General features: G+C 43.6%; 1 protein-coding gene across 1 annotated transcript in view; it reads left to right on the forward strand.

Moving 5' to 3' along the window:
- Positions 1 to 10,670: 10,670 nt before the first annotated feature.
- LOC108792410 (platelet-derived growth factor D-like) overlaps positions 10,671 to 15,825 on the forward strand; it is a gene marked incomplete at its 3' end in the record, with an annotated part of 86,965 nt that continues 81,810 nt past the window's right edge. The window contains exon 1 of the mRNA XM_018563185.1: positions 10,671 to 10,832. Coding sequence (XP_018418687.1) covers positions 10,721 to 10,832 — 112 coding nt within the window. The remainder of the gene's footprint in view (positions 10,833 to 15,825) is intronic.

Below are 15,825 nucleotides of genomic sequence, written 5' to 3' on the forward strand. Positions count from 1 at the left end.
GTTAAAGGCCTAGTACAATCAGAAAATAAGGCCCATAGAGTATGGATTGATAAACCAACATACTTTGAATTTAGTGGAGGGACTGGAGTGATGTGTCCTTTTTTCCCTGTAAGGGGTTTTACAGTGCTTAATTTGAAGGTATCTAAAAACTTCCAAGGTGGGGCAGAAAGGTTTAAGGCTACAAGAAGCTAAGAGGATATGTATATATTTAATGCCTGTGTTAGACCGCAGAAGAAGGCAAATAGTTTTTTGACTGTAGGTTGAAACAAGGGACAATGCACGATGCCTACTAGGGAAAAATGTGGGGAGATGTGGTTGCCAGAATATTTCACTTTGTCTTACTGTCTCGGGGACTGTTGCAATGTTGGATCTGTATTGTGTGGGCCAATGTTTGGAGGAATCCATATCAAATTGTAGATTGAGTAGGGCAGCATTTAACTATATTTACTCTGGCCCACAAGAGCAGTTCCACTAGACATTTAGGAAGGATAGGAGGTCTATTGGTGCAGCCCTATAGGATTTTCCAAAGTTTGACACCCAAAGGCCTCCTATGAGTTTGTGACTGTAGAAGATATAACTAGTAATTCTCAGTCTAGTCGAATTCTATATGAATGTTAGCATCTTTTTTGTCTCATGCAAAGTATATGGCTAGGGATATTATGTAATAAAACTCTGAAGTAGGTTTGGAAAGTACTTTTTGATTTTGTGGATCCTATCAATTCACGAGCAGGGGGACTTTAGTTTTTTTTTTAAATTAAATAGGCTAGCATGTGTTAGAGAAGAGCTTCACAAAAGGCACCCCTTTGTCATCTCATTCTTAAGAGACAGAGTTTGTGCACAACAAGAGTATGTCGTGGATTTGTATATCTCTATGATGGACTACGAGACAATGTGCTTTTTTGGATCGCATTGTGGTTGATTTACTAAAGACAAACAGGCTGTTCACTTTGCAAGAGAATTTTCCCTTAGTTTAGTAAATGAGGTGAAGCTCCGTTGACTTCCATAATCCAATTATGTGTAAGCAAAAATACAGTTTTTTTGTTGTTGCTTGTTTGTGATTAGGTTTTCTTTGCAAAGTGAAATTTCGCTAAGCAATTTTTTTTAGGGAATTCATATTAAGGGAAGCTAAATTTCCTTCTAAAGTGAACACCCCATTTACCTTTAGTAAATCAACACCTTTGAGTTTGGAATTAACGGATGTCTTCAGACTTTTCAACATTGGAGCCAACTTCATTCCTATAGTTAGTGGAGACTAATGCATACATAAGATAAATGCATTTGTTTTATTTCTTTAGATAGTGTTAACAATTTTGGCAGCACTTTACATAATCCATATAATCATTCAGTACTTAGTTGCCTCTAAAGGAGCTTACCATCTACACATCTAGCACACATACAATCATGCATTGGTTGGAACACAATGAACCTTTTAGAATGTGGGAACATTAAAGGAGAACTATAAAGTGAGTGATTTCCAGTCATTCTCATAGTTAGAGCCGACCTGTGACAAAGAAGCTGTCACAGGTTGGCTCTATTGATCAGGAAGTGAGCAGAAACATGCACCGATGCGCTCACTTCCCGATCTTCTCCCTGCATGGAGCAGTGACTGCCAGTCACCGCTAAGCTGGGTGGATCCAGACAGTATTGTCAAGATCTGTCCCGGCTGCAGCACTCTCAGTATATCGCGGGCAACAGCCCGCTATTTCGTTGGGTCACGGGAGGAGGCTAGTATATGTCCTCCCGTGACCCTAGAAAACTATGGGATACAAAGGTTACCCCGCAGTTCTCTTTTAAACACAGAGCTTGATGTCAATCATGGCTGCCAAGTAGTGAGCAGGTTCAACAGACTTTCAACAAGTACCACTATACCCCCTGAAGCCTGCTAGAAGACTGTTAAAGTGACACTAAACTCATAGTTACATAGTATTTGAGGTTGAATAAAGACATAAGTCCATCAAGTCCAACCTATTGTGTGTGCATGTGTATGTATAGGTCCCTTTGTCATCTCATTCTTAAGAGTACCTGTACCCCTGTACATTACGGTCTCTCAGGAAATCGTCCAAAAGCTTCTTGAATGATTCCACACTATTTGCTGAAATCACTGCCTGTGGCAGAGAGTTCCAAACCCTAACCGCTCTAACTGAGAAGAACCCCTTTTGACCCTTGTGTTGGAATTTTTTCTCCACCAATTTTAGGTGGTGGCCTCTAGTCTTTGTTATGGAGTTAAGCATAAAGAGTTTGTTGGTAATGTTGCTTTGACTATTGAATATCTTGTACATGAAAATCATATCCCCCCTTAATCTCCATACTTCCAGCGTGAGCCTTGTCTCATAGTTCTGGTCCTCAAACTCAGGAATTAATCTTAAAAATGCATTCAAGTACCTTAACTATTAACAAAAATGTACCTTATTTGTGTATCACTCAGCTGTAGCTTCTCAAATCATCTCTGAATTGGCGCTGACACTGTCCTTCCTTCTGTAGGGTCTCTACTTTTGTTCCCTGTGTGTGTGTATTGTAAAGTAGTTACCGCTCACTTCTGTGATGGACTACAATCTCTATACAAATTAGTAAACTAAACATGAGATTGTAGTCCATCACGGGAGTGAGCTTGAAGTGGTGACTACTTTACAACACACACAGGGACCATGGGGAACAAACGTAGTCACCCTCCAGAAGGAAGGACAGTGTCAGCACCAATTCAGAGATGATTTGAGGATCTACAGCCGAGTGATACACAAATAAGATACATTTTTGTTAATAGTTAAGGTACTTGAATGCATTTTTAAGATTTAACTCCTAAATTTAGTGTCACTCATTAGGAGCCCACTTTAGAAAATTGCCCAAATAAGAATATCTAACAAGCCTCATCTTAGTAATTTCTGCTAATGAGAGATGAATTAATGACTTTTAGTAAAGAATCCAGCATGTTAATACCAAGTGACAATCCATTCTTTAATGTATAATGTGTATCTACAGAAACAACTCATAATGGAACAGGTATCATAATTAAAAGAGTTGTAAAGTCCCAGCATATCCTCTTCTGTTATAACATCAGCATTGTAGTAGGAATACATACTAGAGGCGTTTTTGATAATGCAATCAAAGCTTACTTGAAAAAATCCCTTTTATGTAGTGAGTGCTGCCTTCTGTCTGCCCACAACTTCCTGGATTCCCAGTGTGCTCTCTGCCTCTTTCCCTGCTGCTTGATATGATGCAATCTTGATTTCTCAAGAGTACATAGCCTATCATGCATTGCTTCTAGCAAGCAATGAAAATGTTACATTGTTGTTGAGTTGTAGGTCAGACGTCAGGCTTAGTGGCAAAACAAGGAAGTGCATATTCACAGGGCTTAGTGAAGTGGTGTCGGTACATTGAGGAAGTACATCCTATGGGCATCTTCAATAAGTAAGTTTACAAACTTCTAGATGGACATGGTTATTAGGAGTAGCATAGAAGTTATGGAAATTCAATACAGAAACACAGTTATTTTTTTTATGTAGATACTAGGGATACAGCGATTCCGATTTTTCAGTATTGAGTACAAGTACCAATATTTATATTTCTATACTCTCCAATACCTAATACCGGTACCGGTTCTTTCCGGAAACATGGAGCCTGCTTCCTGGGCAATCAGGAAGCTGGGCAGCCTATCATTACTCGCTGCCTGGCTTCTTGATTGCCTGGGAAGCCAGCTTCATGCTGTTTGGCCAGGAAGCCGGCTTCCCAGCCAATCAGCATTGAGGCGGCCGCTTGGCCGGCTCAACCCTGATTGGCCAGAAAGCCGGCATCCCAGCCAATCAGCATGGAGCCAGCTTCTAAAATTTCAGGTTTTCCTTCACTTTCACTGATCATGGTCACCAGAACAAATACGGGTGGTTGAATTTCCCAACAGGGACACGTACGGCAATAAATCCCCTTCCAACACGAAAAAAAAAAGTATTGACTTAAGTTGCACTTTAAGTAAGTTAATATGAAATTGTAGCAATGCTATAGTTTACCAAACCAAAGATGTTGAGTAATATTAAAAGCAAACATAAATAATACAAGCTTCCAGGGTCCTTGAGTCCTGCTGTGTGTGTGTTTTAATTGAGCAAAGAGGATTCATGCCTGGCAGAGATAATACACCAAAATAGAATTTAGAGGAAACGCTTTAACAAAGAGTGCTTATCGAAGACTATCGGGCCAGCCTGGTCTTCGGTAATGATACGCTATATAAAAATCAAGGGGTCCTTCAAAGCTGCTGATCATTAAACATCCATCTGCAGAGAAAACATTGAGGTAAGCGAAACACAAAAAGGACAGCAAGAAAAAACTACAAGTCAGCCAGATGCACGGGAAGATACTCGAATGCGAAATGGCAGCAATCCCAAATCAATTAAACCTTATTACTGCGGGGAAGGTTCTATATGTGCCTCTCCAAATCCTCAAAATGAAGACAAGTCAGTTTAATATGAGCAGCAGAGGAAATGAAAGGAATTATTCACAAGAACACACACACAAAATAAAGATCCTTACAATGATTAAGGCGATAAAGTTGGTAATGCTTATGATCAAAGGACAGCGGATGTCACATGAATCCTTTATGGGATCACTGTATACAGTTCAGAAAAACGAGGTCTAACTAAAGTGATTTTATCTGCAAAACATCACAACCAGGACCAAAACATCTGGATAGAATTGCCATAAAAGTTTGATGTCAAATCTATTCAAGATACACAAAACTCATAATTTAATGGTTGATACAAACCCTCCCCCTACCCCCCCACCGCCCGCATAATTAAATGGCGGATGCCCACTTAGTTTGAAGTGGAGCTTCATGGGAAAAAAATATTATCCCTTGCAGTGGGCCTATCCCTGCACTGCAAGGGTTAAGTGCTGTTTTTTTGTCTAGGTTAAAAAATAAAAGCGTTATCCTCACCCGATCCTCGGAGACGGCTTGCTTTTAGGGCTCTTTTCCAACAGCCTGTGCGCTCATCGCACTGTCCTGTGCCTGGAACGCAAGTGATCACATACACAAAGTCTCCCTGCGTTCTGGGGTGGGAGGGGGCGTGGCAGTGCCATTAATTTCAATGGCACTGCAGACACGCCCCCCTGCTGCAGTGCGATTGCCTGCACAGGACCGCATAGTAATACAATGCCCTGCGTTCCAGTGCGGTACGATCACAAAAAATAGTGCATGCATGATTTTTTGTGATCATACTGCACTGGAATGAAGGGCATTGTATTACCACATGGTCCTGTGTGGCCGATCGCACTGTGGGGGCGGTGGGGCGTGTCTGCCGTGCCATTGACATGAATGGCACTGCCATGCCCTCTCCAACCCCAGAACGCAAGGAGACTTTGTGTATGCGATCCCTTGCTTTCCGGGCACGGAACAGTGCGATGAGCGCACAGGCTGGTGGGAAAGAGCCCTTAGACCGGTCGCTGGAGCCTCTCTTCCCCCTCCATTGCAGTTTTCTAAGGTCCCTGAGTCATCACGTTCTATACACAGTGTATAGGATGTGAGGATGCTGAAGGACATACTATTGTTGCAATGGGGGAAGAGACAGGTTGGAGAAAGTGTTGAGCACAGCCGGCTGGATCCGGGGTTCGGGTGAGTATAACTTTTTTTTAAAACCTAGACAAAACCAGTCATCTCCTCATTATGGAGCCATCTGCTCTTCAGTCTCTGGATCTTAAAAGGATGCTGCCAATGGTGGACAGCCAATAAGAAGTGTTATGTATGCAGTGGCAATGGGCACCCAAAGAAGGACCCTCCCACTCTGCAATAAGGATTAGAGAAGAAACAGGATGTATATAGCGACAACAGTTTGAGCAGCGCTGTACAATATAAGGAAAACATTACAGTCACAATACAAATCAAGAATTAGATCAGGGAGTTTTTTTGTGTAGATATTAGTTAGATGAGGGTGGTGGTGGAGGTGGGGGGGATGATTTGTTGGGAAGGGATGCATGGCTTTAGCAGAGAATTAAAGCAGGTCTAGCGTGAGATATATTTTTTAAAATTGTAAATGTATGCATGCCAATGATATGTAATTGTAGCAATAGCAGGTTTTCATTACTTCTCCAAGACATCACGGTACTGACAATGCCTTTCTCTTACTTTTTCTCCAGAAGCCTGTCAACAACTTTATCCAGGAATCATCTAGGGGTCAGCTGCTCCCTGGATAAAATAATTCCTTTATATGAGACAATTATATATGTAGCTATATATAGCCCTGTGCTTATGTAGTAGTTGATGTGTTCTGGAGTGTATATACACTACATTACCAAAAGTATTGGGACGCCAGCCTTCACACGCACATGAACTTTAATGGCATCCCAGTCTTAGTCCGTAGGATTCAATATTGAGTTGGCCCGCCCTTTGCAGCTATAACAGCTTAAACTCTTCTGGGAAGGCGTCCACAAGGTTTAGGAGTGTGTCTATGGGAATGTTTGACCATTCTTCCAGAAGCGCATTTGTGAGGTGAGGTACTGATGTTGGATGAGAAGGCCTGGCTCGCAGTCTACGCTCTAATTCATCCCAAAGGTGTTCTATCGTGTTGAGGTCAGGACTCTGTGCAGGCCAGTCAAGTTCCTCCACATCAAACTCGCTCACCCATGTCTTTATAGACCTTGCTTTGTGCACTGGTGCGCAGTCATATTGGAACATATTGGAACAGGAATCTCGTTATCGCTGCTCGATCCCGTGCCGAGAATCAGGAACTGCTTGTGCGGCCGCAAAAGATCTTGGGGCGGGCGCATGCGCAGTTCCGATTCTCGGCTGGGAGACAAGCAGAGACGCAAACATAAATCTGAGGGTTTAATGTCACTTTAAGAGTTCCTTCACTGGAACTAATTGGCCAAGCTCAACCCCTGAAAAACCACCCCACACCATAATCTCCCCTGCACCAAACTTTACACTTGGCACAATGCAGTCAGGCAAGTAACGCTCTGTTATTTTACGCCTATTTGGCCTACCATTTCGTGGCTGAGTTGCTGTTGCTTCCACTTTGTTATAATACCACTAACAGTTGACCGTGGAATATTTAGTAGCAAGGAAATTTCATGGAACACCTGAATCCAATGATTTGGAGGGGTGTCCCAATACTTTTGGCAATATAGTGTATATCTGTATATATTTCCAGACTTCTTCTTTAAATAATAAAGTAGCACTGGCTGTAAAATTAACCCTATCTTCACAATGTCTGGCGCACCGCTACAAGGTCCAGTGCCACTTATCCTTCCCACCATCAATTCACTAACTTCCTATGAGCCCTGGGAGTCAATGACACACACACCCTGAGGGTACATCATCAAACCGCCCTCGACTCACAAAAGAATGCTGCAGAAAACAGCTCCACTTTTGAAGATGGAGTTGACCTTCAAGCTTGTGCTTTACCCATTTCTTAATTGTTCAGTTTTGCACCAGGATCCGAAGGAAATACCGGGTAACCCTATGTATGGAGGAGCATTTAACTCACACCATGTGATATAGCCAGGACAATTAGCGCTATCATAAGGGAGTTCATAGCCCTGTTCCTGGAAGCTACATTTATGGCAACTCATTATTACAGGCATTTTTATTACACTGTCACTGTTACACTTTATTACACAGGTTAGGGTTATAACCCTAACCCTAACCTGGAGGAAACCCACGCAAGCACAGGGAGAACATGCAAACTACCATGAATTTACAAAGCACTTACATACTGTTCATTCAAATCAGTCCCTGCCCTCAAGGATCTTACAATCTAAGGTGTCTATCTCATATACACATATTAGGGCCAATACTGACAGCCAATTAACCTTCCAGCATGTCTTTGCAGTGTGGGAGGAAACCGGAGCACCTGGAGGAAACCCACGCAAGCACAGGGAGAACATGCAAACTACCATGCATGTAACATCCTGGCCAGCTAATGCCTGAAGAGGAGAACCTTGGACCTGGAATAATTGGCAACGAAGATAGCATGGTGGGAGATGGTGGGTGACATGGATGTGACAAGTTCTAGAGTACAGAGCCATCCTTACTTCATTTGTTGCGGGAGGCAGCAGAGCTGGAGGCGGGAGGCGGCTAAATTGTCAGTGGGGGGTGTGCTGTTAGTCGCCCATGCTGCCGCTTCCCCCCCACACACCTGCCCCCCCCTATGAGATGCCACCTGAGGTGGTAGCCTCATTATGGGGACATCCCTGAGGACAGTACAGAATGAAGAAGGTATTTGCCATAATCTGCAAGTATGCTGTGTAAACCACAGCAAAAGCTCGCCAGTTTACATCTGCTTTAAGCTGGCCATACACCTATAAATTATCGGCAGATTTTCTATGGTCAGATGGAAAAAGTGCAACAGATTCCTCCATCTACGCTAAACTGTGTGGATGGAGCAATCTCCCACTGGGCCAAGCTTCAGTACCTGGCTGTCAAAACACCTGAACAATCTGATTGGAAGCAGGTATTGCTCAAGTATTTTGAGGGCCAGCGGGGCCGACTAGCAAGATACTGAAGCTTGGCCCAGTGGGAGATTCCTCCATCCACACAGTTTAGCGTAGATGGAGGAATCTGTTGCACTTTTTCCATCTGACCATAGAAAATCTGCAGATAATCTATAGGTGTATGGCCGGCTTTACAGCTGAACTCAAATATTGTCCAAATAAAAAACCACATGTACTACTATTGCTTGAATCTTGGTGAGCTTTGTGTATTTCTTAGTAATATCCCCTTCGCACACCATACCGATGTACCCCAGAATCCAACGGGTGCTGGGACAACTGGTGGATGGCGCCACAGCATACAATCTAGAAGGTATGTTGTCTACACTCCATTCCGCTTAGGAATGTCACAGTTATTCATATTCCTTTAGCATGACATATAGATGCAATGTTTCAGAGCCCCACGGGGCCCCTTCGTCAGGCAGAATGTCCAAATCCCACCCCTATCCCGTCTCAACATATGCTTTGTGGCTATTGGGGAACATATGTGAATGAAAGCTTTTGTGCCTGGAGTTCAGCTTTAAAGGGATATTAAAGTCAAATTGTTTTTAAGTTATTTCAAATGCTGCTAAAATCATTTACAATGGTTGCTGCTTCTTGATGCCTTACATTTTTAGTTTCCTGCAGAATCAGCGGCTCCCCTGAGCACTGGCCCTGATATCCTGTTTTAAGCTGGGTATACACGGTATGAACTAGGCTTTAGGGTGCCTTCTTTCCCTTGCAGGGTCCTATGGAGCCACCCTTGTGTGCGCTAGTAAACAAACACACAGGCACAGCAAGGCAAGACACTCCTCTGCTGCTGGACAGCTGCTGCAGTCTGCTCTGCCCCTTCTGATCTTGTACTGGTCAGGAAGTTCAGGGAAGTGGAGCTGGGGCAAGCTGTTTGGAAGCATGATGACTGTTAGTGCTTGGACAAAAATGTAAAGAAATGCTTTGCTGGGTAATGTAAGGATAAAATTCAAAATATTAACAATGACTTACAAAGCCATCCACAACTCTGCCCACGGCTATATCTCAACCCTTGTCTCAAAGTATCACTCTAACCGTCCCCTCCGCTCTTCAAAAGACCTTCTGCTTTCCAGCTCCCTCGTCAACTCCTCCCATGCTCGCCTCCAGGACTTCACTAGAGTCTCTCCCATCCTCTGGAACTCTTTACCCCCACCTGTCCATCTGTCTCCCACTCTGACTGCCTTTAGGCGATCCCTTTAAACTCATCTCTTCAGGGAAGCCTATCCCACCTCAACCTAACTGCTCAACCATCACATTCTCAGACAATGCATCCCCACACAGCTACCTCCTCAGGTATCACTTCCCCCTCCCTTTTACATTGTAAGCCCTCAGGGGCAGGGCTCTCCTTACCATCTTGTCTTGAATTGCATTGTGATTGTAATGTTTTCCTTATATTGTAAAGCGCTGCGCAAACTGTTGGCGCTATATAAATCCTGTATAATAATATTTGTTTGATCTGGATTCATTACTGAAAACATGACTCCAGATCATTCACACGGCCAAAGCCATGATTCACTTGAACCTTCCCAGTGGCAGAATTGCCCATCTGACATGACCCTCGAAGGCATATACCTATAGCAACAATTTTCATAACCATCCAAACATAAAGCGCACAAAGGTGCTCCATGGAATCTGGCCCAGTGGCCCCTAGCAGAGGTGAACCTTCTGAATTGCATTGTGCAGACCTCAGCAGCAGAGCCTGCGGTGGGACTGAGCAGGGTGGGAGTCAATGAGTGGGGGTCTGAGGACATTTCCCTTCCAACTCCTGGCTTCCCTTTGATTGAGCACTTGAGAGAATGTGTCTTAAACCATTTCCCTGTAGTTTTCTCAGCCCCTGGCTTTTTTCCTGTTGTTCCTGTTTCCTCCTCACACACAGCCCAGCAGCACACAGGCTTTCTCCTCATCTGGAGCACTGGGGGGAACGTGCTAAAGCCAGCAATGTGCTGTTTCTGCAGAAATGCATGCTGTACAGGGGGAGCTTCACAAAGTCTAGATACCAGCTGCAAAGAAAGTCCTGCGAGAGGCAGCTTTCTTCTCTGTTGAAGGGCAGCAGGAACACTGCGTGCAGATCACTGTCTCAAAGTCACTTGGCTGCCAGCAGCTCTGCGGAGGGAAGAACTGCGGCACGTCCGACCCCCGTTCATCGCTTCTCCCCTTCCAGTGGAGGTGTCGGCTGCGTCCCGGGCGCTTTACCTGAGTTACTTCACCCCTGCAGGCTAAGCAACTGCGATCCCGCGGAGCCCCAATGCAGTTGCCGTTGCTTTTCACCATCATCTTTGCAAACTTTTGCATTAGAGGATTTTCTTCCCAAACTGGAACTCTGAAGAGCCTGAGACCGTCCAGCCTAAGGAGAGATGGTAGGTGCAGCTGGAGACTCTTTTGTTTGCTTGCTTTGGCTTGAAGTTTGCGGATGCTGTCAGTTCTTTGTGGCACATGTCAGCAGATCAGTGTCGGATCGTCTGTTTTATTAGCTGGGTATGGTTCCTCTTACTCCATCCATGTGAAGTCAATGTGACTGATGCTGACGAGGAACTGTTGCCCATAGCAACCACATCCCTTGTTTCTTTGGAAAGTTGAGGCTTGATTGGCTGAACCACAGTCCCAGGTGCTGAATTCCTATATGGCTGACTTGTGCAGATCAGTGACATGTGATTTGCAGATTGTCTCTAAAAGAGAACTGTTTTATTAGCTGTGTATGGATCCTCTTACTCCATCCATGTGAAGTCAATGAGAATGATGCTGATGAGGACTTGTTGCCCATAGCCGCCACATCCATTGTTTCTTTGGAAAGTTGAGGCTTGATTGGCTGAACCACAGTCCCAGGTGCTGAATTCCTATATGGCTGACTTGTGCAGATCAGTGACATGTGATTTGCAGATTGTCTCTAAAAGATAATTGTTTTATTAGCAGGGTACGGTTACCCATCCATGTGAAGTCTGTGCACGGTATGTGAGTGATGCTGGGGACCTGTTGTCCATAGCAACAACATCCCTTCTTTCTTTGGAAAGTTGAGATTTGATTGCATTGCATTCCTTGTTTCTTTGGCCAAAGTTCCAGGTGCTTGAATTGCTATATGGCTCCCTTGGGCAGACCGTGGCATAATGATTTAGAGACTGCCTCAGAGAGGGATCTGTTTTATTAGTTGGGACGGTATGGTTGCACTTATCAGAGTGATGCTGATGAGGACCTGTTGCCCAAAGCAATCACATCCCTTGTTTCTTTGAAAAGTTGAGGCTTGATTGGCTGTTATCAGCCACAGTTCCAGGTGCTGGAGTTGCTTTGTGGCTCACTTGACATATGATATGAAGATTGTATCTAGAAGAGATCCTTTTTATTATTTTAGTATGGTTCCACTTACTCCATCCATGTGAAGCCTGTTCATATGTGAGTGATGCTGATGAGGACCTGTTGCCCATAACAGCCACATCCCTTGTTTTTTGGAAAGTTGAGGCTTAATTGGGTAAACTACAATCTCAGGTGCTGGAATTGCTAAATGGCTCATATGTGCAGATTTGTGGCATATGAGTTGAAGATTGTCTCAGAAAGACATCTTTTGTATTCATGACATCTTTTGACATCCATGTGAAGTGTGTGCATGGTATGTGAGTGATGCTGATGAGCACCTGTTGAGGCTTAATTGGCTGAGCTACAATCTCATGTATTGGAATTGCTATATGGCTCACTTGTGCAGATCGGTGGCATATAAATTGAAGAGTATAAGGTTGGCTCAGGGACAGATCTGTTTTATTATTTGGATATGGTTCCACTTACCAGAGTGATGCTGATGAGGACCTATTGCCCATAGCAACCACATTCCTTGTTTCTATGCCAAGTTGAGGCTTGATTGGCTCAGCCACAGTCCCAGGTGCTGGAATTTCTTCATGGCTCACTTGTGTGGATCAGTGGCATATGAGTTGAAGATTGGCTCAGGGACAGATCTGTTTTATTAGTTGGGTATGGTTCCACTTACTAGAGTGATTCAGATGAGGACCTATTGCCCATAGCAACCACATTCCTTGTTTCTTTGGCAAGTTAAGGCTTGATTGGCCGAGCCACAGTCCCAGGCACCGCAAATGCTTTATGGCTCACTTGTGCACATCAGTGGCATATGATTTGAAGTCTCTAGGAAAGATCTGCTTTATTCGCTGGTAATGGTTTCACTTGCTACATCCATGTGAAGTCTGTGCTTGGTATTTGAGTTATGCTGATGAGGACATGTTGCTCAAAGCAACCACATCCCTTGTTTCTTTGGAAAGTTAAGACTTAATTGGTGCTGGAATTGCTTTATGGCTCACTTGTGCAGATCTGTGGCATATGAGTTGCAGATAATCTCAGGGAGGGATCTTTTATATTAGCTGTGGTATGGTTCCACTTACTCAATCCATGGACTGAGGTACAACTTGTGTCAGGATGTGCATTGCGTGAGAGAGAGGTGGCAGAAGAGGACCTGTTGCTCATAGCAATCTGATTCCATGTTTTATTGGCAAGTTGAGATTTGATTGGCTGTTGTGGGACAGTTCTAGATCTGCTCCCTATTTAGCCACAATAGGGTGGACAAGTGCTGATGAACGCTGCCCTTTGCCTTCAAACGCAGCACAAGTTTGAATGCATAACACTGCACTCGACTTACTGTGCATCCAAGCAGATCTCAGTAAGACCTATTGCTTGTAAACGCATGCAGAGAAGGCCAAATGCAGCTTTAGTGCCCATGTCAACAGTGGTTGTTTTCCTGCATTTGATGTGTATTTGGAATCCCATTGAGTTTATTTGAGCAGTACAAATGGCAGTTCAGGCTTGCTTTGCGTTGTGCTGCGTTTCTTTGGACACAGCATGTCTTAGCGAGATGTATTTGACGGTCAAACTCAGCCTTTTCTAATCAAACGTCCATCAACAATGAGCTCTTAGAACTCTGATCAATAATGCACCATTGATGTAAATGGAAATCTGCAGACATGACTTTAAAGTGGGCTTCTAATAGTCATCCACATGAGCCCTTAACATTTCGATGTCTCCTACGTAAGTGGCATGGCATAAGCAATAGCTTGACTTTTATTTCTGCCAGGCTTCATTAGCTACCATTGACCAAAAGGTGCCAAAAGTTAACAATTCCAGAACTTAAAGTGTGCTCTGACTACAAAGACAGGTTGAGCAGCTTCATGGCCCATTCTTACTGTTGTGTTGCTGTAGCTTGTGCGGAAAGGCACATGTTACCACAACACACGCTAACACATGTTATGTGCTTCATAGTGCTGTGGTGCCATTCATTTCAATGGCGATTCATGTGAATGTGTGCAAAAACACACCTGGTCACCAACGTGCGAATGAGCCCCTACTGTATACTGTAACATTGGCCACACACATTGGCAAACAATCAATTGTAGATTTGTTTGTTTCAAAGGATGGAAAGGATATTTGACACAACAAAGGAAACATTGGTGGAACTTTATAAAATCATTATTTTAATTTTTTTTATTTTGGATATAAAATCACCTTAGTGCCAATTATGTGTAACAGATATGTCTTTATTCAAGAGTGATTTTTTTTTGTTGAGTCATAATAAAATGACATGTATGGCTAGCTAAAGTTCTATAAGCACTGTTGTCTTTGTTGTCAACTTTAAAGGCACAGGTTCAGTATGTTAGGCTCCATTCACACTGGAGCGGTTGTACGCACATAGCTGGCTGTACGAGTGCACGCGGAGCCGCTCTAAACAGAAAAAACAATGCGCTTTAATGTGCATTGTTCAGACTATTGCGGAAACGGCATGGTACTAAACCGCGTGGCCCCCAAAATAGTGCAAGCGCAATAATACAGCAGGTTCCGCGGCTATACAATAGCTGCAAACGTGCGGAATCCACATGGATTACAAATATTAGCGTTTTCGGCCCGTGCGGTCTTACACATGGAAAACCGTGCGGGACAAGTAAACACTCACTTTATGTGAATGGAGCCTCAAAGAGCGGAATAATCTAAGATTTGGGTCTGATTGAATGAACTTTTTTTTTTTTTTCCTATTTCCTATTATGACGGTGATTATATAATTAATGAATTGTGTTTCAGCTCTGAAACGCAATTAAAAACACCCAAAAACGCCCTTCCGTTGAAAATCACGCGGAAACCGTGCTGTAATCCTTTTGCCCTGGTGTGAATGGGGCCTTAGATCAGTCCCTTCTGACTTGCTTCCCCTCCGCTGCAGAAATGTATGGTCCCGTGAGTCATCACGTTCTATACACAGGGTATAGGACATGAGGATGCTGATGGACATACTATTGCTGCAGCAGAGATGGAGACAGGCTAAAGGGAGACCTGTGACAACTAGCCATATCCGAGGATCGGGTAAGTATAACTGTTATCCTTTAACCTAGACCCAAACGAGCAGTTAACCCTTGCAGTGTGGGGGTAGCCACACTGCAAGGGTTAATATATATTTTTTCCCTTGAAGTTCTGCTTTGGCAATTGTATTCTCAGTTCTTCCACAAAAGCTTCCATAAAGTACATCTGTGCCCCTTTCACATTTTATGAGCTTTCGGCACTATGAAGTGCTTTAGGACAAATGTGTGAAGAGCCGCCCCCCCCCCCAAAAAAAAATGTAACAAAATAACCCGCATGTTTTCTCCTCTTGGAAGGAAGCCAATGTTCGTGCAAAGTGCAAAAGTGATAATAGACCTCTAGTATAAACATATGAGGACTGTTTTACAAAATATGGGACACCTGGCAGCCGAACTTGCTCTGCGTGTCACAGACATGTCAAGTCACCCTTAGAGAGTCACCTTGTTATTTAACCCTCTCACCCTGCATGATGTACAGGTCTCCCTGGATTTACCTTCTGGACCAGGGTCCCTACTTGGCCCTTTATACATACTTGCCAGGTGCCCCATATTCTGTAAACTAGTCCTCATATGCGTAAAATACAGTAAAGGTTTATTTTGCTCTTTTGGATACTGTTTCTAAAATGTTCACATTTATTTATGGACATTGCATTGCATGTAATCACCCTATATACCCTTTTTTTTTTCTGTGTTGATATCTCTGATGTCATTCTTCAGCACCCAAGGAACCAAAAGTCCCAGCATGCCTCATTGGCCAGCATAGAATGACAGGTCCTGAAAAGCTGCAGGACTAGCGGTCACAGCTGTACACAAATACACAATAGGATTATATTACAAAGATGCTTTATTTAGAGATCATGCGTAAGGGGAGATAACCTTGGATTATGAATGGCAGACACCCTATGGAAATGCTGAAAACGAGAAACTGTTCCAAAAATGTTAACTATGTGAGGGGGGGAACGCAAGCGTACGCGGTGCTCAGATTTCACAAGTCGCCAGGTATTTTTGCTAGAAAGTTTGG

The sequence above is a fragment of the Nanorana parkeri genome, unplaced genomic scaffold (assembly GCF_000935625.1).
Source record: "Nanorana parkeri isolate BGI_ZX_2015 unplaced genomic scaffold, ASM93562v1 scaffold639, whole genome shotgun sequence".
In the NCBI taxonomy this organism is placed as follows: Eukaryota; Metazoa; Chordata; class Amphibia; order Anura; family Dicroglossidae; genus Nanorana; species Nanorana parkeri.